At 43.2% G+C, this 27,549-nt stretch overlaps 1 protein-coding gene across 1 annotated transcript in view; it reads right to left on the bottom strand.

The window, feature by feature from the left end:
• Nucleotides 1-27,543, bottom strand: part of EXT1 (exostosin glycosyltransferase 1) — a 245,994-nt gene extending 218,451 nt beyond the window's left edge. The window contains exon 1 of the mRNA XM_019552190.1: nucleotides 26,362-27,543. Within this exon, the coding sequence (XP_019407735.1) occupies nucleotides 26,362-27,323 (962 nt within the window). The 5' untranslated portion in view covers nucleotides 27,324-27,543. The remainder of the gene's footprint in view (nucleotides 1-26,361) is intronic.
• Nucleotides 27,544-27,549: the final 6 nt, after the last annotated feature.

Below are 27,549 nucleotides of genomic sequence, written 5' to 3' on the forward strand. Positions count from 1 at the left end.
GGAGCAAGTAGTCATAGTTTGATGCCTTGTTGCTCATTTCTATTGGAAAGAGAAATTGGTGACAAAATCAGGTATTTTTGATGCAATCCTGTCCATTTGAAGACTGCACAAAGTTTCCCTGAACACAGAAGGAATCAAACAACAGGACATCATTTCTCTGTTCCCAAATCCAAACCATTTTCAGCTAGCACTCAGCCCAAAAGCGAACATCTCTTAGCACTTCTCAGGGCTGCAATCTCCAAGCTCATTCAGACCGTGTGCCCAGTCCATCCTTGATGCTATCTCTTTCATCATCTTTATCCTTTCCATCCCCCTTTCACAGCCAGAAAAATCCCTTTACATACACGTGCCCTTTGCATACATATGACTTTGCTCTTGACAAGGACAAGTCTGTGTTTGGAACAGAGCCCACTACTGCAGCAATGCCAACGGCTGCAAAAATCACGAGACTCCCAATTTCCAAGTCAAATTAACTCAGACTCATGATCTCCAAATAGAAAGATTAAATCTCAGGATTTTTTTCTTCTGGTGCATGTAGAGCAGCACCACGATAGTAAGTTTGTGGAGGGGAACAGGGGGGTGGGGCAGGGGGAGTTGGAGGCCCCTATGGTAAGGGAGGGAGTAGGACAGGGGCTGGGGTGAATGGAGGTCAATCATGCGACAAAGCTGCGGAGAACTCGTCCAGAAGTGTGGGGGGGACGGAGGGGGGCACAGGTCCCTGCTGCTCCACACACATGCTCCCCAGATTTGTGAACGGGGCAGAGGCAGGCTACCCGCTGAGGCTCTCCCCTCTGCTAGCATTGCCCTGGGAGCTGTGTGATGCAGCTGGGTGAGCAGGGGACGCACAGCGTGGCTCCCAGGGCAACAGCAGCAGGGTACAAAGTCCCAGCCCTCAGCTTGCTTCTGCCCCATGTGCTAAATCTAAGGGGCACATGCCCTCCATGCCTCCACTGGGGGGTACATGCATTGGCAGGGAGTCGCACCCCTCTCCCCGACATTCCTGGTCGCGCAACCTGCCGCTCTGATGTGCAACATGCCCCAGCCCGTGCGTATGTGGGTATGTCTCTGTCTGCCCCTCACTCCCAAGCCACAGCTCCCCCAGCCCTGCTGCCACCTCTCACTCCTGACCTACAGTACTTCACATACTGAGGGTGTGCAGGGATCCCCCCCTCCCTGGGCTCCAACATGTCCCCCTGACACACCTACAGCCCCCCCATACCTTCACAAATACCCCCCCACACACTTCAAAAACAGCATCTCATGATTTATATTCCAAATCTCTTGATTTTAAGAGTTTGTCTTAAGAAATTTTTGACACGGTGGGGTTGGCAATACTGCGACTGTTTCAACTACTTGGTTATGTACAGGATCGTAGTAACATCCATCTTAAAATGAAGGACTCTGGTTAAGTCCTTCTCTGCCATGCCTTGGCCTTCCCTCCCCCAAATTCAAACATGTTTAACACAGCCTGTAACAAACAAAGTATGGGGAGAAATAAAGAATTAAAAAGAAAAAAAGGAGGAGGAAGAGGAGGAGGAAGCTGAATGGCCTTATAGGGCCTCTCCTGTTCTGAAAATTCCTCCTGCTTCTGCCCCAGCGCAAGAGTTATCTTTGCCAATGCAGACCAGGTTCTTTGGGTAAATTTGATATCTTTTATAAGACCAACTCAAATAAAAGATACGCAGTTTACCCAAAGAACCTGGTCTGCCTATGTCCTTAGACCAACATGGCTACAACCTATACCCCTTTGCCAATGCTAAATTTTTCACACAAATGTTGATATTGCCTACCAATTCTAGTACAGAAAAGTCAGAAAGATACCATCACTGGCCCAGATCCTGCTTTGTACTGCATGCTGGGTCCCACTCAATCTATTTGGCTATGCCAAAAAGAACCATCGCTCTGAGAGCACCTGGTAGAGTATGTAAAGTGCTCCCAAACGATCACTTTGCCAACCCTGGTGCATGCTGGTTGTCTATGGGGCCAACTTACACAAGCCTGAGCCCTGCTCTAATTTATACCTTCTATACAACACACCTGAATCAGAGCTGCTAACTGGGGCAATAGGTCACCCTTGCACACTTCTTACTAAATTGTATCACATATTCTCAGGCTATCGTCAGAGAGCTAGATCTCTGTAGCCCCTGCCAGGGTATTCCCCACTACGCACACCCGGGTAAACAGCAGTAAGTAAACCAGAAAGTCTTCTAATTGGTATGATCCTATATTTTATTGCTTAAGAAGTATTTTTAGCTGCTAGGGCTCCTATGTTTCCTACTGAAGATTCTCTCAGAGAATTCATTACCACCTTTTCTCTCCTAGCTCCCAAAATAACCTAGATCTAGCTCTCAGCAATGAACCATCACTCCTGCTAAAACAGTTTGTGATACAGAAGGAAATATCTTGGTCAGAAAGCAGCTTTATATATGACACTTCTTCACTCAAGGGCTTGTCCTTCTGCCGATTTGTTTACTGGGTAGGAAAGGGCTTCTGGTGTTCACGTTGTTGCACGGATTGAGACTGTACCAGAAATGCATACATCTTTCTAAAGACAAACTTTTGCAAGTCTCTTCTTTCTTTCTTTCTATCTGAGTGCTATTCAAAACCAAAATAATAGAAGAGACCTGCAAAATGGCTGTAGAAAGAAGTACGCATCTTGGTACACTCTCCCTCCATGCAACAGACCACCAGAAGCCATTTCTCACTCAGTAAAGAAGTCAACAGAAGGAGAAGCCCTTGTGTGAAGAAGTTTCATCAGAATTTGTTGCCTGCCCACCACTAATGTAATGCAGACTGGCTTCACAACAAGCTTGTTCTGGAAATCACTCAGGCTTACAGGATACACAGGCTCAAAAAACCCCCACTACATGGGCACATGATCTCAGATTTCTCTTTCCTCTAATTCTCACATACTTCTTCCCATTTGTCTTTCTTCCATGCATGTCTTCACCCAGGAGCTGTAAGGAAAAGCCAATGTAAGAATACTCTATTGTCATTAATGAATCAAATCAGTCATGCTGTTAACAGCCCTATTTAATTGTACAGTAGTATTTCCTTGGCAGTACCTCCCACTATAATGTAACAACAATCCTCTCCGCTGTCCCCAATGAATCACCAGGGCTCAGTTTACTATGTCATTTTACTCTCCACAGCTACTATCTGAAACACTATCCACTTGACTCGTTTTGCAGTGTGATTAAACATACAGTCAGATTAGACCGGTCAATACCCATCACCACTTTCATGCACATCCCACAGACATAAGTTCAAATAAAGAAATAATGCAGCACCAAGATATAACTAACAGTACTCTCATTACAGGCAAATCTGTCATTAATCAGAAGTCGATGGGTCCAAGCTGGTGTTTTCGGCTTTTTGTATTACAGAAAAGAAAGGATGTTTAGCCAGTGAATCGTAATGGATGCATTTTGCTTGTCATTAATAAATCAGACTTGTAAGTCATTCCTTTCTTGCTGAACACCCTTATATTATTTTTATTTAACTTTCCAGTTTGAAATAATTTATCTCCCTGGAACCACAGGTACAAGTCCCATAAAGGTCAACCTTGACACTTGTCATTAGATAATGCAAGTTTCATGTAGTTTATTGTGTAAATAACTTCTAGAGGTGGCCTTAAAAAGACTAAGCCTTCCTGCAAAAAGTGTCAGGGGATTTTATTTATTTATTTATATTTTTTACAAGCAAGAGCATGACCTAGTCTCTTTGAACAAAAACTTTTCATTCCTCCAATTCTTTAGTGTACCAATTTTCTGGCATCCTTCACTCCCAGAGGTTGCCATTTTGATGATGCAGTGGGTACAGTTTGCAGAGCACATGCAGGTAAACATATTACTTCTGCCTCACTCAAAGCCCATGTCTAATGGCAGGAGCTGCTACCTCTATGTGGAATATTTTATCAAAGGGTCTCAAAAGTACTTCTAGACAGTTGATATCCCCGTGTCAATGAAACAAAATACAAAGTCATTCTTATGGAAGGTCACAGGACTAGATCCCATTAGGTAGAAAACCGGTTCTCAGGCACTTGAGGGTTTCAGGGGGAAGAGGATTTTGCATGGGGAGGGGGGGCATGTCTCCCCCCCCAGACAAGAACTCAGTTTGATGCCTAAACCGGATGAGCCTTCTTCCTCGGCCTCGATCATTTTATGGTGATCTCAAAACTAAAATGAAGGTGTGTTACAAAAGGTACATTACTCATTTTTGAGAGACTCAAGCAGAGTGGAGTAAGTTCACATTTAGATACCCAAGTGCCACTTAGATACTTAATGCTAGAATAGGATCTGCTCCATAAGTTCAGGAAAAGATAGTCTGTCTTTCTAGCTCTCCCCACTATCACATGACACAGCACCAAAGTAAAAGACAAAAATGAGAAATTATTTTTCCTCCTTATTATCCTAGACACAAAACATTACAATAGAGGGTTTTTTTATTAAATTACACTATTCTGTTTTTTTAATCCACCTATGCTTGATTCTCCACATAATTATACTCCTGATTTGCTCAGAAGGTAAATGTGGTGAGTTATGAGTCTAGCTGATTGTGTCTGATAATTACCGTTTTTTCTCATGCACCATGCATCACCAAATAAGACACGTGCCTTGCTTTAGGAAGGCAGAATGAACTTTAAAAGATTTTTCCACAGTCCCGGCTAAATGCTGACCACAGGAGATCCTGACTGCAGGGGCTGTAGTTGTGAGAGGGTTAACACTGTATCTCTAACCCTAACGGGTAAACTCTGTCCCCCCCCCCCACCCCTCCAGGAGGCCTGCAAGGGAGGAAGCATGGCATCCCCATGCTTCCTCCCCTGTAGCATCCCCATGCTTCCTCTCCATGCCAGCAGCTTTCCTGCTTAAGACCCCAGTGTTGGAGGGCTCATTTCTGGGGGAAAGGTGTGTGTGGTATGCAAGTGAATACATACTGCATATACATCACCTTTCACTTTATGCCTGATCCAACTCCTACCTGTTTCTATGGACTTCCACAGGAGTTGGATCATGTTTTCAGAACAAAAAGGAAAGTGATCAGAAAAAAAAAAGGGACATTATTAACAGCATGAACTAATACAATCGTTGTTTCCATGATCCTGTAGACTAGAAATACTAATAATTTGCAGCTATTTAAATACACTGATGCCAGAGGTCTGGTACAATTGATCCCAGAATGAGGCAACAACATAGTCTGGAATGAATATAGATTTTTTTAAAAGAAAGAAAGAAAGGAAACACAATGTAACATGATGTGCTACAAAAATAGAAAAAAAACTGATAAATATAGAAGACTTGTCCCTAACCCAAGAGCTGAGTACAGGAGTCTCTATTTAGGTATACATTACTAGCAACATCATGCACAGTATTATATTACAGTGCAAGTTTTCATTTTAGTGAACGCTATTTTCCCACTTGTTCTCTACATCTGAAAACTTTGGCTACTATTTAGATCTCTCTGCATAGAAGGGAGAACTTTAGATTACAGCTTCAAATATTCTAAACATATAACCAAGAAACACTGATTTCTTCTTTCCAATCCCTCGAGTATCTGTTATTCCTCACTTTCTTCCTTCTAGCATTTCACTGATCACCCAGGATATTATTAAAATGCAGACTTAGTTAACTAATGTAAACTGGAGTAACCACAGGCTAAGAGGAAGAGGGTATCCAGTGGTTAGGATAGTAGGACAGGATTTTAAAGACTTGAGGTCATTTCTCTACTTTGCCAAAGTCTTCCTGGTAACCTTATCTAATTCACTTTGCCTCATTTCCCAATGTGTACAATGGGGATAACAGCGCTTTGCTACTACACAGGGGTAGTAACAAAATATACTCTCCAAAATACACTACATTAAAAGACTGTCAGGCACTCAGATTCTATCATTTGGCCAAATAAGCATGACGGACACTCAGACATGCTTGGCTTCTTTAGTAAAAAAAAAGGAAAAAGCTAATTAAAGAAAATGCAGGTCCTTATAAGATCACACACCCAAAGAAACGAAATGAGAAACAGCAGGAAATCTTTACTCATTTGCAGATCAGTATTAAATGGGGACTGGTCTCTTTGTACTTACAAACCACAACCTTTTACCACTCAAAGCAGTTACAAAAGCCCCATCAGCTTCCACAGTAAAAAAAATATGGGGTGGGCTACTCAGAGGTGACACCTGACTCTAAGCAAACCGAAAGGGCAGCCGCACTTTCTGGCTCGCCCCTTTCATTCTGGCATTCCCTTGTCCAGACAAGATGGAGGAGTCAAGACTCTCTTCAAATTCACACGTCTATCACTTTTTCCACTGTGATTATTTTATCTACCACATTATTTTCTAATGCATAGCCCCTCACTGATGACCCAAGAAAATTAATTCTGGGATTTTACTGATGCTTGATTATACAACCAGTGAAATCCCAGCCTTTCTGAAGTCAACGGAAGTTTTGCAATTGATTTCTTTGGAACCAGGATTTCACCTCGTGTCTGAGCTGAATAAAAATAAAGAATAAATCAGTAATCTGAACAACCTCTAAGTACAAGGTCTGGCTGTTCTAAAGTAGAGCAATCCCGTGCATTGTCCTGTACAACTGAACTGCTTTGAAATTTCCAACTAAAATTGCAATGTCAGGTGAAGGTTCAAGTCAGCCTGATTTTTAAATTGAAACTTGCTTTCTAAACCTTAATTAGCAGTATCCTTTGCAAGCGATTCAGCCTTAAATATGCACACAACAAGTGCAAAGGTGCCCCAAAAATCCCAAGCTCAGCAGCACCTTGAGTCAGATGCACAATGGGGAAGGAGTCCAAACTGGGCAGGGAAGTCATTTGTATAAGGGTTGCGTAGTTACACTGATGAGGAGTGCCATGGATGTCTGTCCCAACAATGGAATTTGTCAGGCACAAGAAAGAAAAATGTAAGCGATTTTACCTGTAAGCTAAAGAAAATAGCAAAATAAAAGATATGTTGCAGCAAGAGCACAACTGCAGCCAATTGTTGGGTTTTTTCTTTTTCACATTTATACCAGTGAAGCAAATTCCATTCAATCCAGTAACACACACAAAAAAGTTCCAATTAGAAGCCAATTCAACTTCAAACCACAATACTTCTGAGCATTTACAGCAGTAAGGGTCTCGAAACATTTTGCAGACATTAATTAAGCCTCAACAACCCTTCCAGGTAGATATTATCCCTGCTCTACAAAGGGGAAAATGGAGCCCCTGAGATAAGAAGTGACATGAAGACACTCAGTTGGGACACCTGGTGAAAGGCGAAATGGCACGCTATACTGCAGGAGAGGAAGCGTGCACTTCTCCAATTCGGATCATTTGACTTGTAAATTAAGAACTGCTGGAGTCTATAGTCTCCAAAATATACAGCACATTGGGCTTACATGCGACATGAGCCTGTTCTGCAAGATGACACATTTACAAGCCAGAGTACAATCTGGCACCCAACCCCCATGTCTTCGGTGGGGGATGGGCTCCTGTCTGAATAGATCAAAGACTCCTGGCCATGGGAACTGAACCAGCTCGCATAACAGGGTACCTTCCATCACCTTATCAGCTGCTGACGGTAATCGGCTGACTGAAGGCACAGAATAGCCACCGCGATCCTGTCAAGAACAACTAAAGCCAGCAGCAACTTGTATGCAGTGCTAATATCTTCCAGGGAATTTGGGAAGAGGGGAGGGAAAAAAGAGAGGAGAAAAATTTCTTTTAAGTAAACCATTCTAGACATTGCAGCAGCAGATCAGTCCATAAACGCCAACTGAAACTGCTTTCAAGACAGGCAGGAATAATGCCTGTTGTGGAAGTGCCTTCTGGCCTCGGCAGCGGACAGCTCGGCGTTTTGTCTGTGGCTGTTCTGATGTAAGCTGCTTTTTAGAGAGGAAAATGCAGCCGGAGTGCTTTCGAGAGGGGGAACGCTCTTGCCGGGAGGGTATCATTTAGCAATTTGTTATATGCTTTCAACCCCATTGTTTCCGAGCCTTGTGGAAGAACAAAAGCAACTGCTAATCAAGATTCAAAATTATAAGGCTCGCCTTGCACAGAGAAAGCAGCACTTAAGTCATATCTGCCTTTGAGAAGGTGGGAATTTATAGAATCCTCAAAAAAAGAAAAATGTATCAGTTTAATTAATGGCACAAACTAGCATAGGGCCTGAATCTGAGAGCTATAAAGTCCCCACTGAGTTGAAGGTGCCCAGCCCCTGGCAGGATTAAGCCCTACAGTTTGGATCACTAACAGTGAGCAAGTATCCTCAACATTATTCAAAATAAATGACAGGCATATAGTACAAACGTAGCTCTGTATAGTACAAATGTAGCCTCAGCCCCACTTGGTGCAAAGAAGCCTCACAGCTACAACCAAAAACCCTGCAAGAAGTCTCTGAGGCTTTATTATTAAAATATGTAGACCCAGTTGACTAGTTTATGTGCTCTTTTTCCACCATTTCCTAGCAAAATGCTTGGACTTCAATGCCAACAAATGAGTCAATATTGCATACAAGGCTCTGCAACATCACAGAAGCACATAAAACTGTCACCAGTGAAATACTATGCTGCATGACTGTTACCAAGTCTAGCTTCTTTGAAATCTTGCAGTGGAGGACACAGTATCACGGGAGAACACCATCCGCACATACGGTGCCGGATGGAAGCAATGGAAGCTACTACAGAAGGGGTAAGCAAGACCCCAAAGCATGGCTACTTTCTGATAGAAGTAAAGGCTGTCAAAGTACCACATGGTATAAACGTACGCTGCTTGACAACAAAAAGAAAAGATAAAAATTGGGGGCTAGCCTGTATTACACCCAAGTCAGAGTCCAGCCCTGAGTGACACCCCATTCAAAACTAAGCATGTTCCCAGTGATTTGGATGGGTTGTAGATTAGGCCCACTATGCCCTAGCAGGCATCAAACATTTCAGCAGGGGAGAAAGATCTCCCAAGGGTAACAGGGACCAAAATCCAGCACACTCTACCTGTATCCTGAATGTCACAGGGCTCCCACAGCAAGTACTGTGACACACAGAATCAGACCCCATTTAACTAAGTCTTAGCTCTAGGGGCACTGATTTTTGCCAAATTTTGGCTGCTTTTCTTGTGGACTGGAGATGCCTTCCCCCGCCCCTTTTTTCTTTTTTAATTTTAAAACAAAAGCAATAGTTTGGAAAATAATCCTAAAGAAAGGGCTCTATATCTCTCCTACTCCCCTCCCTCAGCATACCCTTAAAGTGTGTATTTAAAAAAACCACAGCATGCACACACACCGCCCATTACACAAGTGGAATTGTTTAAAATGTTCTAATCACAGACTAACTAATTGGAAGAGGGTTAAAAAAAAGAGAGAGAGAAATTTACAAATAAATCCTTTATCCTGTGGGTAGAATGAAAAACAAGGTAGAAACAAGCTTATTCCTATGCTTATAAAACAAGCCTTTACAGATAATTATGTTTTATTACTCTTCATTTTATGAGGATTGTGTTATACAAAACAAATACCAGATGCCTATTTGTTTTATTCATTTTAGTGAGGTTGGGGAGGGGAGAAATCTCTTCAAGCGCTGTTGTGAGCAGCTCTGCTTTTAATTAAACACAATGCACAATGAACGCATAAAAATTAATACTGTTTGAAACCAGCAGGTAGGCAGCAAACGTATCCGATTGGAGCTGTCGAGTGCCCCCTCCCCTCAGAGCCTGCATGGCAAGACAACACATTCACAAGCCTATTACTTTAGAGCTGGAGTCAGCGGAGCTGGTGCTGTTGTGCAAGGTCATTTATGGATTTCATTTTTGTGAAAAATTAATGCCGATCTTTGCAGAAATCAAAAGGCACGGAAAAATCAATGGGAATTTAACACCACTGGTGTTAAAATGGCATAGAAGGTCCAGTTGGTAACACACACTTCCTTCGTAGTACGTGAGCTCTGGCTCTTCAGCCGTGGTGGAAGATCTGCTGAACCGGAGCGTGGTACTGACACTTCAGAGAAAAGGCAAAGGATGTGCAAAGTGATTTCAGGCTGCAATCACATGGGAGCTGGACGAAGGGGATGAATTCTCTTTACTCTCTGGGAGCAGTGGGTCCGCTGCTCTCGAGCAGCCCTTCCTTGCGTGACAGAGACGTGCGGGACAAGACCTGCCGTCTGAAACAAGGGCCCTCTCTCCACAACTGGAAGAACGCCATTGATCTTTTCAGAAAGAGGCAAGCCAAGCTAGTGCAACTCTAGCAGCTAAAATTGGTTGGTGTTCTTCTAGGAAAATCAAGTTAAATATGACTTTTCAGCAAGTCAACTAAAAGCAAGCCACACCCATGGAGGCACTGTTGGAAAATCTGTTTTCCTAGTTTAAGCATCGGTTTTTCTTTTTAGTTTAAAATTTCATTAAGATGCAATTCTGGGGTTGAGAGACAGACTGCTTGGGTAAGGCTGACGTTAGTCATACAGCAAGAGCAGTTTTCCACATTGGATCTGATATGTATTTAAATCTCCTCCAAAGGAAAACGAAAATTCTCTCCAACATCTCGTCCCACGATGGAGATTTTCTGGGAAACGAAACAATGAAGTTACAGCGTAACATGAAGTGGAGAGTGAAGAGTCTCTTCAAGTCCAGGTTTCTATGCTTTACCTTGAAGAGATTATCTAAGCATGGGGGAGAATCTATTGATAGGAAGTTTCAACCTTAACCATTTCCTAAATAAAATTAATTTACAAATACACACTGGATTCTGAACCTTGTTAAACCAACCAGTTAATGTAGCCCACCTGTAATAGGACCACAAGAGGTAATTATACTAATCAGTGCATCTATTATTGTGAAACATTCTTACCCTTGCAATAAAGTTTAACTTAAATAGTAATTATTAATTATTATAACAAGCAACCAGTGGGACAATTTAAGATTAGACAGTCTCTGCACTCAAATGCCTTCAAATGTTTAGCTCCCTTATTTTATAAGACTATATCACAGCAGAACTCAACGACAATCATTTTGCTGTAAATCAATTTAGAAATATTTTCAACTAAATTTAAAAAATGGTAGGTACAAGAAACATTTGCAAACCATTAAAAACTGAAAATGGAACAAAAAAAATAATCTATTCTCATTGAAGTTCAATGAAGTTCCTTTGCCGTAAACAAGCACGCAAACAAAAAATGAATGCATATTCTAATCACTTCATTCATTACTGTTATTTGTATTCCACTGCACGACATGAAACAGGCATCAGAAGCCTGGCAGCAGTTGAGATGACAGCTCTTTTGAAGATGGCAGGTGTAAAATGCACTGATTTTATGATAAATATTTAGGGCAAGTGATTAAGAATAGGATTAGGGATCCACTGTAAGAACACATCTTAAGAATCATGGCAGCAGGGATATTTGTTATGGTCGAAACAAAGAAGAAAGACAAAGCAGCAGCATGTCTGACAAGGATGGTGCAGACATGTAGAAAGAAGAGGATAAAGAGACATGATAGCCCCACTACAGGAGGATATTTGTAGAGTTCAGAGATAACTCTGGACATCTTTGCTGTTGCTATGTTCCAGCCTTGGTTTGCAGACCTCCCACTATCTCCAGGTTACTAGAAAAGTTTGCTTCTAAAATGCAGACCTCACCTTACCTTCTACAAAAAAGACCTATGTTCTTCATATGTCTTCATGTTATAACAGGGAGAGGTCCCATCTACTCATTCCCACTCAGCACGTACCAAATCTCACAACTGGGGCAATGTAGCCAGCTTAGAGCAGTCCTGAGGACATCCAGAAGCAAGCCTAAGACAAAGAACCTAAGAGCAGCAATGGGCATGTCAGGACCACTCTAAGGTAGTCAAATTGTCTCATTTCCAGGATGTGGTTCAGACAGAAGAGGAAGTAGATGTGTCATGCTTCTTTTCCTGGCATGGAGGCGGTGTAGTCATACCCTTAGTCAGTAGTTCTCAACCTTCTGGACTCAAAGCACCTCTGAGAAAATGCCAACTCTTAGCTTTCCCTTGTTTCCTACCTAGGAAAAAAATTAATAGAACAATTCTTCCATTGCAAAGAACTCAGGAAGACCAAAACAGGTTAGAATATTTTTGACACTATGGATTCCCATTTGAAATCTCTGGGTTTATCTTGTGAATCATGTGCAGGCGTTTTGCACACTATTAGAAAATCTGTTCTCCCAGTTTAAGCACTGGTTTTTCTTTTGTTTTAAATGTCATTAAGATGCAATAAGAGTACCTAACCATGCTAATATTAATGTACAGCATCCAGTGGAACCCTTAACATGATCTCACGGCACCCCCGGGTGCTACAGTTCCCTTGTTGAGTATCACTGCCCTTGGTTGTCATTCGTTTTTTGAAGCTGATCTGGAAGTTACCTAGGAGCAGAAGGTTCTTCTATATCAAGGACTCAAAAAACGTGTGAGCCGCAAGTCTTCTGTAACTGTTGTAACTACTAAAAAAAATAAAAATCAACAGTACATAATTAAAGCTTATGAAACCTTTAACTTAGATGCAAGGTAATAAAGTGCTGCCTTAATCTTAATGTCTCACCAGCAGCACCAGACAAGCTGGGTTTTTTCTACACTTGGCTCACAAGCTTTGGTCTGTTTTGTCAGAGGCAGGAGCTTCCAGACAGGTAGGTTTTTTGCCCAGGGAATTCCCTCCCCATGAGGATAGGCTTCTGCAGCTGGTAGGCACAGCTTTCAAATTCTTCCCATTTGTGCTGGTTTATAGGACCCTAAGCATGCAGAGTAGTCTTTGTTCTTTTGTCTTAACAGTTGTAATTTAGCTTCTAATTGATTATATGGCTTAATAAAAGACCAGAGGATCTACAGGAGTTTATTCCGAAAAAAAATGGTGAAACTAAAACCCTATTACAGTATGCCACAATTAATTTTTTGGTGAGTGACATGGAAAAGCCATTGCATTTGTGTGTGTTCAAATTAGCAGATGACTATGGTATGTTGAAGTCTACAGAAAAATGTTTCTGCACCCCTATTCTTTCTTTCAAGTGTCATCCCCACGTCTTCATAGAGCCCTAATACCACTCACACTTTGATAACTCCGCCTTTTCCCATCTCCGGCTCTTGGATTCCCTTTAATCTTGCCACAAGAGCAGGACAAAGAGGAAGAAAAAAGATAGATGAGAGCGGCTTGTGTCTGAAAAAAAAGAAATCAGCATGACAGGAGGATTCAGAGAGTTCTGACATTCTGGAGGCAGCAGATAAAAGTACTGAGAGGAAGGGGCTTCGTGGTTTTTGATTAAAATGGTGGCATGATCCCCAGAAGTACAACTCATCTTTCACACCCACCTGAAATACACTCCCATAAAAGAAATATCTAGTGATCTGTGGATGCCAAATTTAGCTGTGCATACATGATTTATCTTATGGCAACTATACATAAAAGCTGCTTGAGATCTGTGTCCAAGCCAAAAAAAAAAAATCCTGTTCAGTAAAGTGATCTGTTTCCCAAATCCAAACTTGGAGCCTGAAAGCATGACAAGTAATAACGAGGAAAGTTAACAATAGGCTTGAAATAAGAGCTACAGAACTTAAACACTGTATGCAAAGGGAGACTGTGGGACAGAAAAGGAGAATATTATGCATGATTGCCCCAAATAGTTCCCCGTCTTCAAAAAAGTTGCCTTAAAATTCTGACTGATATCGTTCACCTTGCTGCTGGTACAGTTTTATTACCATTACTTTTGAGAATTTCTCTGGTACTTAATATGCAGAAACGGTATACAGGAATAGATCCTGCTGCCATAGATAATGCGGTTCTAAGGGAAACCCATCAATTGTTAATGGCCATGCAAATTGTTGAAACTAGAGAGTTATTCACAGTTATCTCACTGTGATTTGGTAAGTGTCCATGCCTGATGTGATCACTCACTTGATATATTATTCCATTATAATGCAAGTAGCAGCCTTACCTTTCAAAGGTAAGAAGCAGAATGAGAAAGAGAAGAAGGACTTTTGTTTGTTTCCTTGCTTCTCATGATTTTTAGGTAGCCAAAACCCCATTTTTTCCTGAAGATTTTACAGTAGAGAAAAAGTGTCTCTAAGAAGTCATACTCAGCTGAAATTTAACTCCCTTTGATCAAAGTTGAGAGAGACACTTAATGTGCAGTTTTCAGCCTCAGTCTTAACTTTATGCGCTGCATGCAGGATTGAGGGCTACAACTGGAGATTAGTCATTTTTTACATTTCTGACTGAAGCAACTTAAGCATTAAAATATTTTGATATTTAATAAGCTATCTCCACATTTCCTCAAATTCATAATGAGTGCAGTCTCTTCCATTGCCAGCTCACTGATTATTAATTTTCAGCTTTACTGCAGTTCCAACACATCAGATGCTTTTATTTGCCTTCTTGTGTGAAATATATTACTTTTACTAAAGTGCAGTTTGTTTTGATTTTGCTTATTTGCTTTTAAACAGCCCTCAAGGGGGAGGGGAGGGGAGTTACTTTTCCTCCCTTCTAAAGAATCCTAAAATCACCGTACACAAAATAAATCATATACTTATATTTCCCACTTGGATTAGATAAATTATATTTAATTAAAAAAATCCATCTACTAGCACCCAGCACAATGGTTGATGGCAAATCAAGGTGATAAAACATTTATGTATTTATCTTCTTGAAATAGCTTGCTAAGGGTACGCGCAGAGAAACTCAAATCAAGACTTTAGAATTCTGAACCCAGAGATTATAAGACAAGAACCGTCCTTCCCTTCATTTACAGATAATGGGCTTGATTTGCCAAAGCGGCCTTCATTTCTACACCTGCAGACAATAGTGGGTGCAATTTTGATGGCACACTTCATAGCAGTGAAACATCACGCTACCTGATTGCACCAGTAAATCAGGTATTGCTATCAAATGTGTCTACAATTATTTGCAGGTGCGAAGAAAAAAAAAAAAAAAAAATCAAAAGAAGCGACACTTGTGGGGTAGAGTCAGGGTCTCTCGCTAAACTTCTTACATAGCACAAGAACTAACACCTCAAGAACTCAAAATGGGCTTCACACTGCAGCACAGTGTAAGGATTTATATCTATCTATCTATCTAGATACAGATCTCTCTCCAGATAGATAAATAGATAGATAGATATCTATCCATCCATCTAAGGGACTTAGCCCATCTGTATGTGTGTTTGTCTGCCTGCCCATGACGCTCTTGGGGGGCATGGCTCCCAGCAGGGTATGGTTTCAGCCAATGCTGTGTCAAGACTGTGGCAGTGGTGAGGGGTCGGATGCGGTGCTGGGGGCAAGGGAAGAGGATGGAGCATGGCTGGATGCGGGGCAGTGGCAGCACGGGGTGGTGGGCGGTAGCAGCAGCCACATGCAAACTCCCACCCTACACCTTGGGAGGCAGTGGCGGTGCGGGGTGGTGGGTGGCAATGCTCCGTCCCCACCCCCCAGTCATTTTTGACGGGCAATTTGTTAATATAGTAAGAATGAGTTCCCCATTAGAGCCCTGTGCTCTGCTTGCTTTGTCTCTCTACAAACAGGTAGGAAGGAGCTCTCTGCTTCAGCTAATACAGTGAGAAAATGGAGCCAGCTAATGGGGTGGTCGGAGAGCCAGAGAAGACATTCAGACCGGCTCTAACGTGCTGCAGCTAGGTAGAGGCATTGAGGGGCACTGCAGGTTAACCCTCTTTGGAGAGGCGAAGGAAGACGGATGCCCCAAATGGTAAGGGGGCAGGGGAACAAACCCTCACGTGCAGTAGGTGGAAAAGAAAGCAGCAGTTCAGAACAAGCTAGAAGGCAGGAGTGGTGAGCATAGACTTTGCATCATGGTAGGAAGCAGCAAAGAAAGGAGGAACATTGCTAGAACTACAACACCACTTCCACGCACTGCAAAATAGCCATTAAAGGCAGGCCCTGAACTATCTGGGCTACCCCTTTTTCATGTACACACAGGAAGAGAGAAGCCCTGTAAAAGACACTACTCAAACATTCACATAAGCAAACCTGCAGGGAAAACTCATTTCTCAGATGCATGAGACTTCCATTAACAAAGAGTCTCCACAACTTACTGAGGATGGCAACAACCATACAACTATGTCAGCATCCACTTCCAAATCCCTTCACTGTTTTTTTGCCCCTGATCATAGCAAACCCATCTCCCTCTGTCTCACGATGCAACGTTAACCCAACCTGCAGTTTTCTTCTGCCCTCTAAAAGGTCTTGTCCTCTCACCCCAGCTTCAAGCTAGCACTCCTCATATTTTGCTCAGCTCTCTCCACAAGTACAAGACAAACAGTCTTCGTTTCCTTCCAGGAATCTCTCATTACACACCTCCCCTTGCCCAACTGCTGTCCAGTGAATGGCCTTGCTCGATATTTGACTGCAAACTCTTTGGGGCAGAGAGCAGTGAATTACAGCCCCAGTTAATTCATTATTAATGGGACAGGGCTTTCATTTATACTCTTAAGAAGTGTCTTGGCAGAAGTTTTCCATCTGGGAATTATTTCATCTGTGGCTATGCTTAGACCTTCAGCTTCTCCCCCTCACTTTCTATTTAGGAGCTGGCAGATGATTGATCTTATTGATTTGTGTCAACATTTTGACTTAGTCTTATTGACCAGCTGTAATTTAGTGGGAGGAGTCTGAAGAGGAATTGAAGAGTCAGTTTAATGCAACTTGTCACGCTGCTTGAAACAGGAAATGCTATTATAGAAGCGTATACGCATATCCCCAGGACTGAGCTTGCGTTTAAATTGTCAAAAGTGAGCAATAAGACATTTCATGTGACCATGTTTACAGCAAATCCAAAGTTAAAAACCGCAACTATATAATTATAATCTATTCCAATTATGCAAAGAAGTAACATTTCAGAGAGGCCTTCTCATTTCCCATTCTTAGCACTGAATACTTTTGTTTTGCAGCCAATCAACCAAATTAGCCCTAATTCTGTTTCATTCAGATACACAAAGAGTATATTAGAGAAGAAAGTGAACAAACAGGAAATTCACTTAGGAACCTTTTTTTTAAGCTTTCATGTATTTCTGGACTAGAAATTGTCATGGGAAAGGAGTCAACTTGTGAAAGAATAGCTTTACTGAATTTATTAACTAAATTGCAAGGTCACTGTAACATTTATCAGCAATGGCAATGCCTATAACAGCTGTGAGAGAGTTGACATTTGGGTTGGGTTGAGTGAAAACTGTGTCTGCTAAAATTCACAAAGCCATCCCCTTCAATACTCTGACCCAGCACAGCTCTGTCACAAATAAAGCAGACAAGGGAGTCTTAGTTCAGAAAACACGTTACTAGAAGCAGCATAAAATATCACTTATCCATCACTGAAAAAAGACCTTACATCCACTGCTTCTTGAGATAACAGTTGGCATAAAGACAACACTGGTCTCACGCAGGACTTCTCTATAGACCTCAAAGTGCTTCAGAGAGGAAAGCAAATATTGCCCCCGTTTTGAAGAGCAGAAACTGAGTTCCAGAGGAGTAAAGTAACTCCTTCCAAGTGCCCAGGCAGGCTGGGACCCAGCGGCAAACTAGAACTAAGCAGAGCCAGAGTTCCTCACTCTTTGACTTTGGACCACACTAAGTCTTCTTCATCTCTGGAAGTTTTTAAAGAACATACTAAACAAACAGCCATCATGAACAGCTCAAAAAGAGCTGATCCTTCCTGGGGAAGAGGATGGATTAGATTAGGGATGTCAAACGCACGGTCCACAGCCAAAATGCAGCTTTCAGAGCTGCTCCATGTACACCACTGTGGGCCACAGAGTTTAGAGGAGTGACCAGTGACAGGTGGTGCCTGCCATGCAATCTGGGGTCTTAGGTCCCTGGTGGACACGGCCATTGGCAGCTGAGGGAGAATAAAACATGTACAACACAACCCTTGGTTACCCTGTGGCTGCCAGGCCCACTCTTGCTGGCTTTTCTTCCACTGTTTCCCCAATCCCCTGGGCCAGATCTGGCTCGGGAACAGCCCCTTCAGCCTCAATCAGGCCCAGAGCCCAAGGTGAGTATGACACGCCTGGATTAGATGATCTCCTCAGGTGCATCATCTTCTATGATATAAAAAGAAATTGGAAAGTCATGGGATATTTTGCAATGACTTTATTAATGTGACGGCTTAACAAAGAATTGCACTAGAGCTAAAAAATCTGATCTACTTTAAAATGAAATGGGAGCCACATTAACCTAACAGAAATGTCATCACTTTACAAAGTCAGCGGGCACAAAAGACCACACAATCTCTGACATAAATCTTTGTGAGGGGCACAGGGAGCTAAGGAAAGAGGTATCGCTGCAACTCTAAAATAAAAGACTTGAAACAAAACCTGAAAAATCAATGTTGAAAGTATTCAAACAAGATGCACCAGGAAACGCCCTAAGCACAAAATGCATAAGGAAGAAAAAAAGTGCCCCTTCCTGCTGTTATTGTAGTGCACTGGGCTCTTTTGCCCAATTTAAGATCATGATTTCTAATAGCGCGTCTTTGCACAGCAAAACAGATCAGAACCCAACCATTCTCTTGCACCCACAAACAGGGAAAGCCGGGGAATCGTAACTATAACTTGAAGTTATGCTCATACATTCTTTTGTGCTAATGTAATCCACATACGATACGGAACAGAAACGTGTATATTGCATCGCCACACTTGGACACAGTCACGCCTTATGGAAGGGAAATCAGTCCTCTTAATGGTATACACAGCATGTTATTTAACTTCATTTCTCAACCAAGTACCTGACTGGGTACCCATTGGTTAATTTTTCTGGTTAAGGAAGTGGTTTATTTACCACTGACACCTGAACTCTTGTGATATTAGGACAGAAACCTTGGACAGGAGAAAGGGACCACAGATCATGCCCCAGAAATCAGATTAGAGTAAGTCCTCTTGACTTCCAACCACTGAACAAATAAGCATTTAGTATTTACGAGTTTCAGATAGTCCTCTTGATATACCAAGCATTTTGCTTTGAAACAGCCTGGCTGAAGGAGGATTGTTTATATACCGTTAACTGCAAAATACCAGTTACTGACACACAGCTATCCTAGACGTGGAAAGTAGAAGTAACTTCACACTGGTGTTCAAAACAATTAACCAACACAGGAAGAGCTACAGCAGGCCAGGCCCGTGAGCTAACTAGCAGTATCTGTCACCTAGAGAGATGTCAGGCAGGACAGGGTGGCACCATAGAGACTAACTGGTTCAGAAAAGCACAAGCTCTTGTCAAACGTTAAAGAAGTTGGCTGTCACTTACAAAAGCTCACGTTTCTCTGAGTTAGTGTCTAAGGGTGCTGACAGATGTGGGGGGACACCCCCCCATGCCCTACCAGAAGCAGCAGCATGTTACTTCGTCCTGGGTCCATAGCACCTGTAAAGATTGGGTGCTTCTGTGGGGCCTTTTGGTGCTTTTAACTAAAGCCAATTCAATCAGCTACTAGGTAAAAGCACCAAAAAAGTGCCACTAAAGCACCTGATCTCTACAGACTTTGGGAAAGCTGGGTTTAATTAAGGTGCTGCCTCTTCTAGGCGTGCGCTCAGCTCGGCGCCAGAGCGCACTGAGTTTAAAGTAAGGCACCAGTTTTGGGTTTTTTTCCATATCTGCAAGCAGCCCAAGACACCTGCCCTGCCTTCTGCCTGACTTCAAGCGAACACAGCTAACTACCTCTGCCTGTCACCAAGAGAGTCGAGTATTAACTGCTTGAGAAGTTCAAGAAACCCTAAAAGCAGGAAATTACATTGATTTCCCAAGGGAAAGTATCCTCCTAACTGAAAGGAGCCAAAGAGCTCAGTTTGAGGCCTACAATGTAAGTACACTGGTACGTACAACCATTCATACACTGAATCTGTTTGAGGGCCCTCTCACGCTTTTGACTACATGCATAATAACTGCCCTTGCTCTGAAGAAACAACCACAGAATCCAGAAATGTTCAGCCCTGTCATACAAATGACAACTGTCTATCAGTTGTTATTTATACCCAACACATCACTAGGTAGTGCACAAACACATTGTAAAAAACCATGCCCCACTCCAAAGAGCGTACTGTCTAAATAGACAAGATGAAAGAAAGATGTGGAGAAAAGGACATGGTATGCAAGCAGAGCAATGCAAATAGGGAGGAGTAGGTTAATTGTTTTAACTAAACTGTTTCCTTATTTTAAATTTTCTTTAAAAAAAAAACAAACATTGGGGGGCAGACTTAAAGGTGTGGGGTTAATAGGAAAAGGAAGGACAATGTAGAGGACAGGGTGAGGAATATAAAGGAAAGGGAAGAAAATGTTATGGGGGAGGTAAAGTGAAACAACTTATCAATGAAAAATGAGTGTCCAAGACCAAAATGTATGTGCAATGGCATCTTCATTGTCTGAAGACGCTACAGCTGCTATTGTCACTGGTGCTCCCAGCTTTTACAGAAGAAGCTTCTTTAGCCTTAAGGGCTGATTTCACTTGGGAGACTCCACAGACAGGAAAGGCCTGGGATTTTCTAGGTAGTGGCTCCAACAGCTTTCCCTGAAACTCTATTTGCATACACATAAAGAGACTTTTCAGTACATAAATAAAGCAGAAAAAAAAAGTGTTAAAACAGCTCCTTCAAATTTCTCAGATTTGTGAGAAATCAAGTGGGCTTTGGCACTTACCAGTTCGCTACATCTTAAAAAGAAAGCATTTTAAATGGGTAAATAGAAATTCTCAAAGAATTAAGAAATCTGAAAGGATAACAGCCTGCTGGGGATGATTTTCTTGTAGGAGCTATGAAGCTCTGATACAATGCGCAGGAACTCTTAGTATGTCCTGAACTTCATCCAAAATGTAGATCTGGAAAAGAGGGCTAATTTTAATAAATGAATAAAATCTCTAAGCCACCGCTGGTCTTACTGAGGTCACTCGTTTCAAACAGGAGAAGACTGGCCCTCATGATAGCCAATAAATTGTGTTCTTCATCCACAATGAACTACGTGGCTCTTGCCCCTTTGTAAACAGATGATTAAAGGATGAGCTGAGGAAGCTTTTAAACAAGTCTGTCTTACAAGGTGCCAAATCAGTAACCAGTTTTATACAAAAGGTGACAGTTACGTTTATATTTTAACCCAACATATTTGAAAGTCAGCAATCTTTAGTCTCCTGTCAAACTTAACTTTATAAAGTTGATGTTATTCCCTGGCCCCTGAAAAGAGATTAAGCTAATCTCAAGTATTTTACAGACTAGGGGGCCCAAAACCAATATTTAGGTCCTAAAGTTTCTAATTTCAATAGCGAACACCCGGAAGCATACACTCCAATCGTGGTAAGTGAGAAGAAGGGCACTAAACTACCTTTTCCCCATTCTGTTCTGTATTAGGTGCTAGTACACAGAACAGCTGCTTTAGAGATAAGAGGTGAAGCAGGGATTGGACAACAGTTCTTTCAACACGATGCATTCAAGTTAAGTATGGTATCCCATCAGATGCTATGAATGGACCTGCACAAGGTTCATTCATAGCATCTTTTCCACAGGTCCATTTATAGCTGTTGCCTATGAAAACTCATGACCCTCTGAACCAGTTAGTCTCTATGGGCTCCTATAGACATGGGGGCCTAGTCTGACACGCTGGAGCATGGAAATAGATGCTCTCTGGCAGCCATCCATATCACGTGCATCAGCATCCCCAAAACAGCAACGGGCATTTTTTTCAGCACAGGGACAGGCAGGGGTGCTGATACACTGACACACAGGTGCTTTTAATTAGCATGACTCACTAATTAAAATGCCCAGCACCACATCCCACAGCACAGTAAAAATATCCCATACTATTTAATTAATGCGCATTAAAATATGTTAATGCACATTAAGCGTCACTTTAAAAAACAAACAAACATACTTAAGGTACCACCGTACCCTACCTTCTGCCCAACATAGCTACCAGCCTCTCTGCCTACAGTACCCCAAAAAGAGTGGAAGTGTGTGGGCCTTTCCTGTCTACGCGGAATCCACTAAGCTACCAGAACCACACACCTACGTTGTTTGATAGTATAGACTTATACAGGTATCACACATTTGTAGATACTTTTTACTCACACCTAGTTATACTGTGTTCTGCAGCTTCTATATTCCCTTTAGACATATGGAAAAACTCAAGTGGTGTGTAGTTACATACCTCTCAAAAATTCCTCTTTTAGGGTACGCCACTTTTATTGGGCCCCAAATTATTGATCTTCCATATGAATTTGGTAAAATTAATCCCACATCATTTTTCTGTATTTCTCATTTTGAGTCTGGGTCACACACTCCAGCCTGTATCTAGATATCAACTGGCTGAGGAACACAGCAGATGTGAGCAGGAAGGATGTTGAGCTGCATTTATGTGGTGTTCTCTTCTGAAAGGTTTATATAGCCAAGCAAAAAACAGGGTAGATTTGTGGCTTTTTACACTAACTAAATCAGAGATATATTTAAATTATACATCTATAAATTACAGACGATTCAGTCAGTCTGTAAAGAAGCATATATACCCTGTCTTCTGCATGACTCCAGACTAACGTGGCTAACTACCTCTTTCTATATAGCTAAGAGAACACCAAGATTTCTCTAAATGTATTCTGCATCCCTCTCTCCTAGCCAGCATACAGATTTTTTCCATGCATGCAGTTTCCATCAGTAATTTCAGCTACTCTGTTTAGGAGATTTTTACCAGTGGTTGGGGATTAATACACTGGTCCAATGGTCTCAATGGAAAGCCTCCTACTGATTTCAGTAAGTTTTGACCAGGTCCTGAACTTCTGATTCTGATTCCACTCATTACCAAAGTCTCCATTTCCCAAAACCAGGGCTATTTAAGCCTTTACCAAGGCAGCATATGGGTTATACACGTTGCTATATTTCTCCCTAAATTATTTCAGGTTTGGGACAAATAACTTGAAAGTATTTAGTTGGATTAAGGTAAGCAAGCAGTATGAATTTATAGTCATTGTTTTTTTTTTCTGACAGCACCAAGAGTCAACTGTAACAGTGTTTCCCAAAAAAAGCAATTTGAAACGCGTTTGTGTGCGTGTGTGCACACGTGTGTGCACGTGCGTGCACATATAACCCTTTGTTCAACCTGTATTCAAGTGTCAGTGACTGGTTTATTTGCTTAACCTTTTTCAAAACTGGAAAGTGTGAAGCTAAAATACAAGCAAAAACACAAAAACTCTAATGCAAAGGAATTTTAAAAACCCAGTGGTTCTACCACCTGACTACACAAGCCATCCATGATAAAGGGAATCAGGGGCATAACACAGAACGTATTTTTTTAAAACCACGTTTGCAAGCAGTCTAATCACGATAATGCAATTCATTTTAGTCTGCATCAGCTTTATCTGCTGAGATGCATAACTCTGATGAAAATTAATTAGCTCCACCATGCAGATGGATCTCTTAATACAACTTGTGTAGACAGCCACATATGTCCTTCTTTGAAAGGATGGCACACTTTCCCTTTATACAGGTAGAGAAGTCATCTTTCTTATCTTTTCTGATTTCCTAGAGAGGGTGGAAGGAAAGCTGGATCCTGCAGAAATGCAGTTCATGTTTAAGCCAGACAGAAAACAATTCTCTCTAGACACAATTTCATTGCAAATAATTGACATTGTAAATCAGAAATAAAGGCAATGGATCATAACCTTACTCTGTTGATATGAGTTTATCAAGTTTTAAAATCTGATCATTGAGTTTATCTGGCTTCATAGGGTTTTCCCCTGTAGCCAAGCTAAAAAGAAAAATCATTCACAATTCACCTTGCAAGAATCAATACTTCTGGGCCAGTATATGTATGCAGAGGAACCACACGCCCGTCTATCACATGAAAACAAGGTAGCATAAATGCCACGGTAAATTAAAGAAAAATTGGCACAGAAGACAGAGAGAGTGAAATATTTGCCTTGTCCAACTCCATACGGACAAGTTAATCCATTTCTAATGCACAAAACTTGGAGAATGCACATCATTTTAAAACCATGAGGACATGTTGCTTAATCAAATTAAGAAATGCACTAGTAAAAGCAGCTCTGCTCATATCAAAAAAATCTGTGAAGTGAATTTGGATTGAGCATGGGCCTAGTCTTTTAAACCCTTTTAAGACATTTCTTCTGCAACTAATCCAGCCTTGTGCAACATCATATTTCAAAGGAAAGTTTCAGACAGTTAGCTGACGACTATTTTTACAACCCTCACATCTATGCATTAGATATACATATATAAGAAATACCACTAGCTGACTGGAGTCACACTTCTCTCAGGACATGACCTTGGCAGATTTCATGAGCTGAGCAGTGGGGCACAGGCAGTACTGGAATGGGAAGAGAAGGAAAACCCAAGATATTACAGGAAGTGGTACTGGTGTATCGGTAGGTGGCACACTTTGCTATAAATCAGCCCTGAATCAATGCCTCAGCATGGCAGTAAGGGACAGCAATGTGCTGTGGCAGGTGCTGTCTTCCAAGTTAAGGCTTTATACAGTTTAGAGGCATTCACAGAAGTGAGCTTAGTCCCAGTGTGCTGACCATAACTGCAATTGAACAGATTTAAATTACTAAGATTATCATCTTCACTTCCTGTCTCCGCCTACTTCATGGCACTGCTAGGCATTAATAAATGGGTTCAGCACTCTACCCCAGCTATGGCTGCATTTCAGTGGCATAGTGACTCCTGTTTCTTAGGGATAAGAGGCACTACACACCACATGGATTAATAGTCCTTTGTTTGCACTGTGCACTCTTTAGTGTGGATAAACTGCATAGATATTTTATGTAACAAGTATTCAGGTTTCCTAGAGTCAAACTTCTGCCTGATATTTTTGTCCATTTGTTCTTACCGACTTTAAAAGAAAGCTTTATATCACACTGCATCCTGCAAAACTTAGTAGGGTGGCTAAAGGACGTGAAAAGTTTAGACTAAGCCAGGTAACTTGAATATATCCCAAGTAAAGACAGTCTTGAGAGGCTATAGTGGGTTCTCTCTGTCTCTCTCAAACACTACACTCCCAGTAGGTCCCTTTCAATATTCTGTTCAAAGGAAGATCATCAGTTACTATCCACCGCTTAAAAGATACCCCAGCTCCTGAGCAAAATGTAAAGGTAATTTGACTTCAACATACTCTTAGGATTTATACTGAGTTTTTGCATATGAATCAAATTGCAAATTTAATCATTAATTTTCTGTACTCAGAAGTGAATGTAATTCAAAGCCTAACAATTATTTTTGTTGCTTCCCACCCCACCCCAGGGTGACCTAAGAAAAAGCAGGAGGCAAATAAAGATCCAGCTTTTTTATGCTGCAGCGTTACCACACTTCTGTGGCTAAGGACTGCGTGGGAAATTAGAAGCCACTTAGAAACTTTGGTGGGTATTAACACTTGCATAGTTTCTTCACTACTCTCCTCCAGGATTAGTTTTCCTTCCACGTAGTATTTCACTAGGCATTGCAAACCTTTGGCAATTCCTGATGCAGCTGTACTAACTCAGCAATATAAAGCTGCTCCAATTCATTTTTTTTTTTTAACTCCTGTAGCATGGAAACACACTATGCAGCTTTTGCATGAGAACAACTACTCTGCAACAAACAGAGCAGTGGTCAGCATTTAAATTAACTGAGCAGTTTTGAGCAGACTAACGAGCCACTGCCCTTCCGCAGCGGCAGTGCCTGTAAAGCGGTGTTTTCAGCAGCTACACATACAAACTGCAAGACTGCAAGGGAGGGAGTTATTGAGTCTTTCAGAAGTTCGTGGCTAACCTCGCCTTCAGTGGCAGCATAAAGGGAGCACCATATATACATCTCTCTCTCTCTCTCTCAGTGTTACAGGATGAACTGAATCTATTTGCACCCTTGGAAAGAGCTGTCACCATCATAAAAGAGTATGTGGGACTTGAGTCAGTCAGTGGGGTCTGTCTCCTCTACTGGGTTTTGTGGTCACTTGATGCAAGACTGCGGGATACGACCAGCACACCCGCGGCAGTGACCACCTGGCAAGTGCTCCTGGAAAGAGGCACACTCAGCACCCAGGCTGCCACCCCCACCTGCCAGCAGTTTCCCTCCAACTTTGCCCTCCGTAGAGAACTTCAGGACTGGGGAGGGAGAAAGGGATCACTGCTGCAGCCACCTCCTTGCCTGGCAGCAGGCGTGCCAATGCTCCCCAGGTCACTAGCCTTGGACAGATCGAGCCTCAACCCCCTAGCAGCTTAGCCTGCCTCCACTCCCATCAGCTCCTGGGACAGCGACATGGAGGGGAATCCCAACCCCAATCTGCCCTGCACAGCTCTGCGGGCACCGAGCCAGACTCTCCCAGGGAAGGGGCACTACACCCACGCCGCCCGGGGCCTGCCGGCATCGCCCAGCTGCGAGCACGTGGAGGCCGGCGGCTGGCACACACAAGGGGCTCACTTACTTCTCGTACTCGCTGTTGTCCCTGTCACAGCGCGAGTCCTTGTGCTTTTGCCAGTCCTTGCCATGCTTGCAGGTGGTCAGGAGGACAACGTCCTCCCCGTTGTGGACGTGGTATAAGGCATTCCTGGTGTCGGAGCCGATCCCCGTGAGGTACCTCTTCCCCTTGAAGACCAGCATGTACTTCCTGAGAGGAGGGATCGTGTTAAACCGCAGCGACCCCTTCTCCCCGCCTGTCCTGGGGTGGTCCTTGGAGAAGAGCGGGATGGACACGTCGAAGCGGGGCCGGAAGGTCTCGGTGCTGATGCTGGCCTTGGCCAGCATGGCCTGCCCGATGTCGAAGCCCACGTCCTCGGTGTAGTCGGGCCAGGTGCCGGAGTAGAGGTTGAAGATCAGGTGGTTCCTGCCGTTGTTCCACAGGTGCAGGCCCTGCACCTTGGCGCGCAGGTTGTGCACGTACTGCGGGGACAGCTGGTCCCGGTCCAGCGTGTCCAGGCTGAGCACGAAGAGGCAGGCCTGGCTGGGGTCTGAGGTGTAGAAGCGCGAGCCCTCGATGGCGGCCAGGATGTTCTGGTAGCTCTCGGCGATCTTCTCGCCCTTCTGCTGCGGGTACACGTAGACCCTGAAGCCGGTGCGCTGGCAGAGCGCCACGTCGAAGCAGGACTCCATGCGGCACCTCTTGCCCTTGTACACGCTGGCGTTGGCGTCCCGCTTCTGGCGCGGCGAGAGCTGCGCGTCGTAGCCGCCGGCGTCGGGCGGCTCGGCGGGCAGGAAGGGGCGCAGCGCGTCCGGGAAGCGGGGCCAGGGCCGCTCGTTGCCCGCGGGCTGCGGGCCATGCCGGCTACGGGGCTGCTGCCGCCGGGCGCGGGCGCGGGCCGCGCGGAACTGCAAGCCTCCCAGGGAGAACAAAAGGACGAGGCAGGCGGCGGCGGAGAGCAGGATGAAGTAGCGTTTTTTGGCCTGCATGTGTCCTGCGTGGGGCGAGACGGCTGCGAGTGAAGACGGGGCTCCCCCAAGGCGGCCGGCGCCCGCTCTCAGCTCCACTCCGCCATCTTCCCGCCGCCGCGGGCTTCAAACTCTGGGCGCCCACCTGGGCTCGCTGCCTTTCCCCGGGCCGCGGCCTGATGCAGCGCATGTGGGCGATTTCCTCAACTTTCCCCGCCGCCGTCGCTCATCCTCGGCGCGGGGAGGG

Source organism: Crocodylus porosus, unplaced genomic scaffold (assembly GCF_001723895.1).
Source record: "Crocodylus porosus isolate Cpor-Errol unplaced genomic scaffold, CroPor_comp1, whole genome shotgun sequence".
NCBI lineage: Eukaryota > Metazoa > Chordata > Crocodylia > Crocodylidae > Crocodylus > Crocodylus porosus.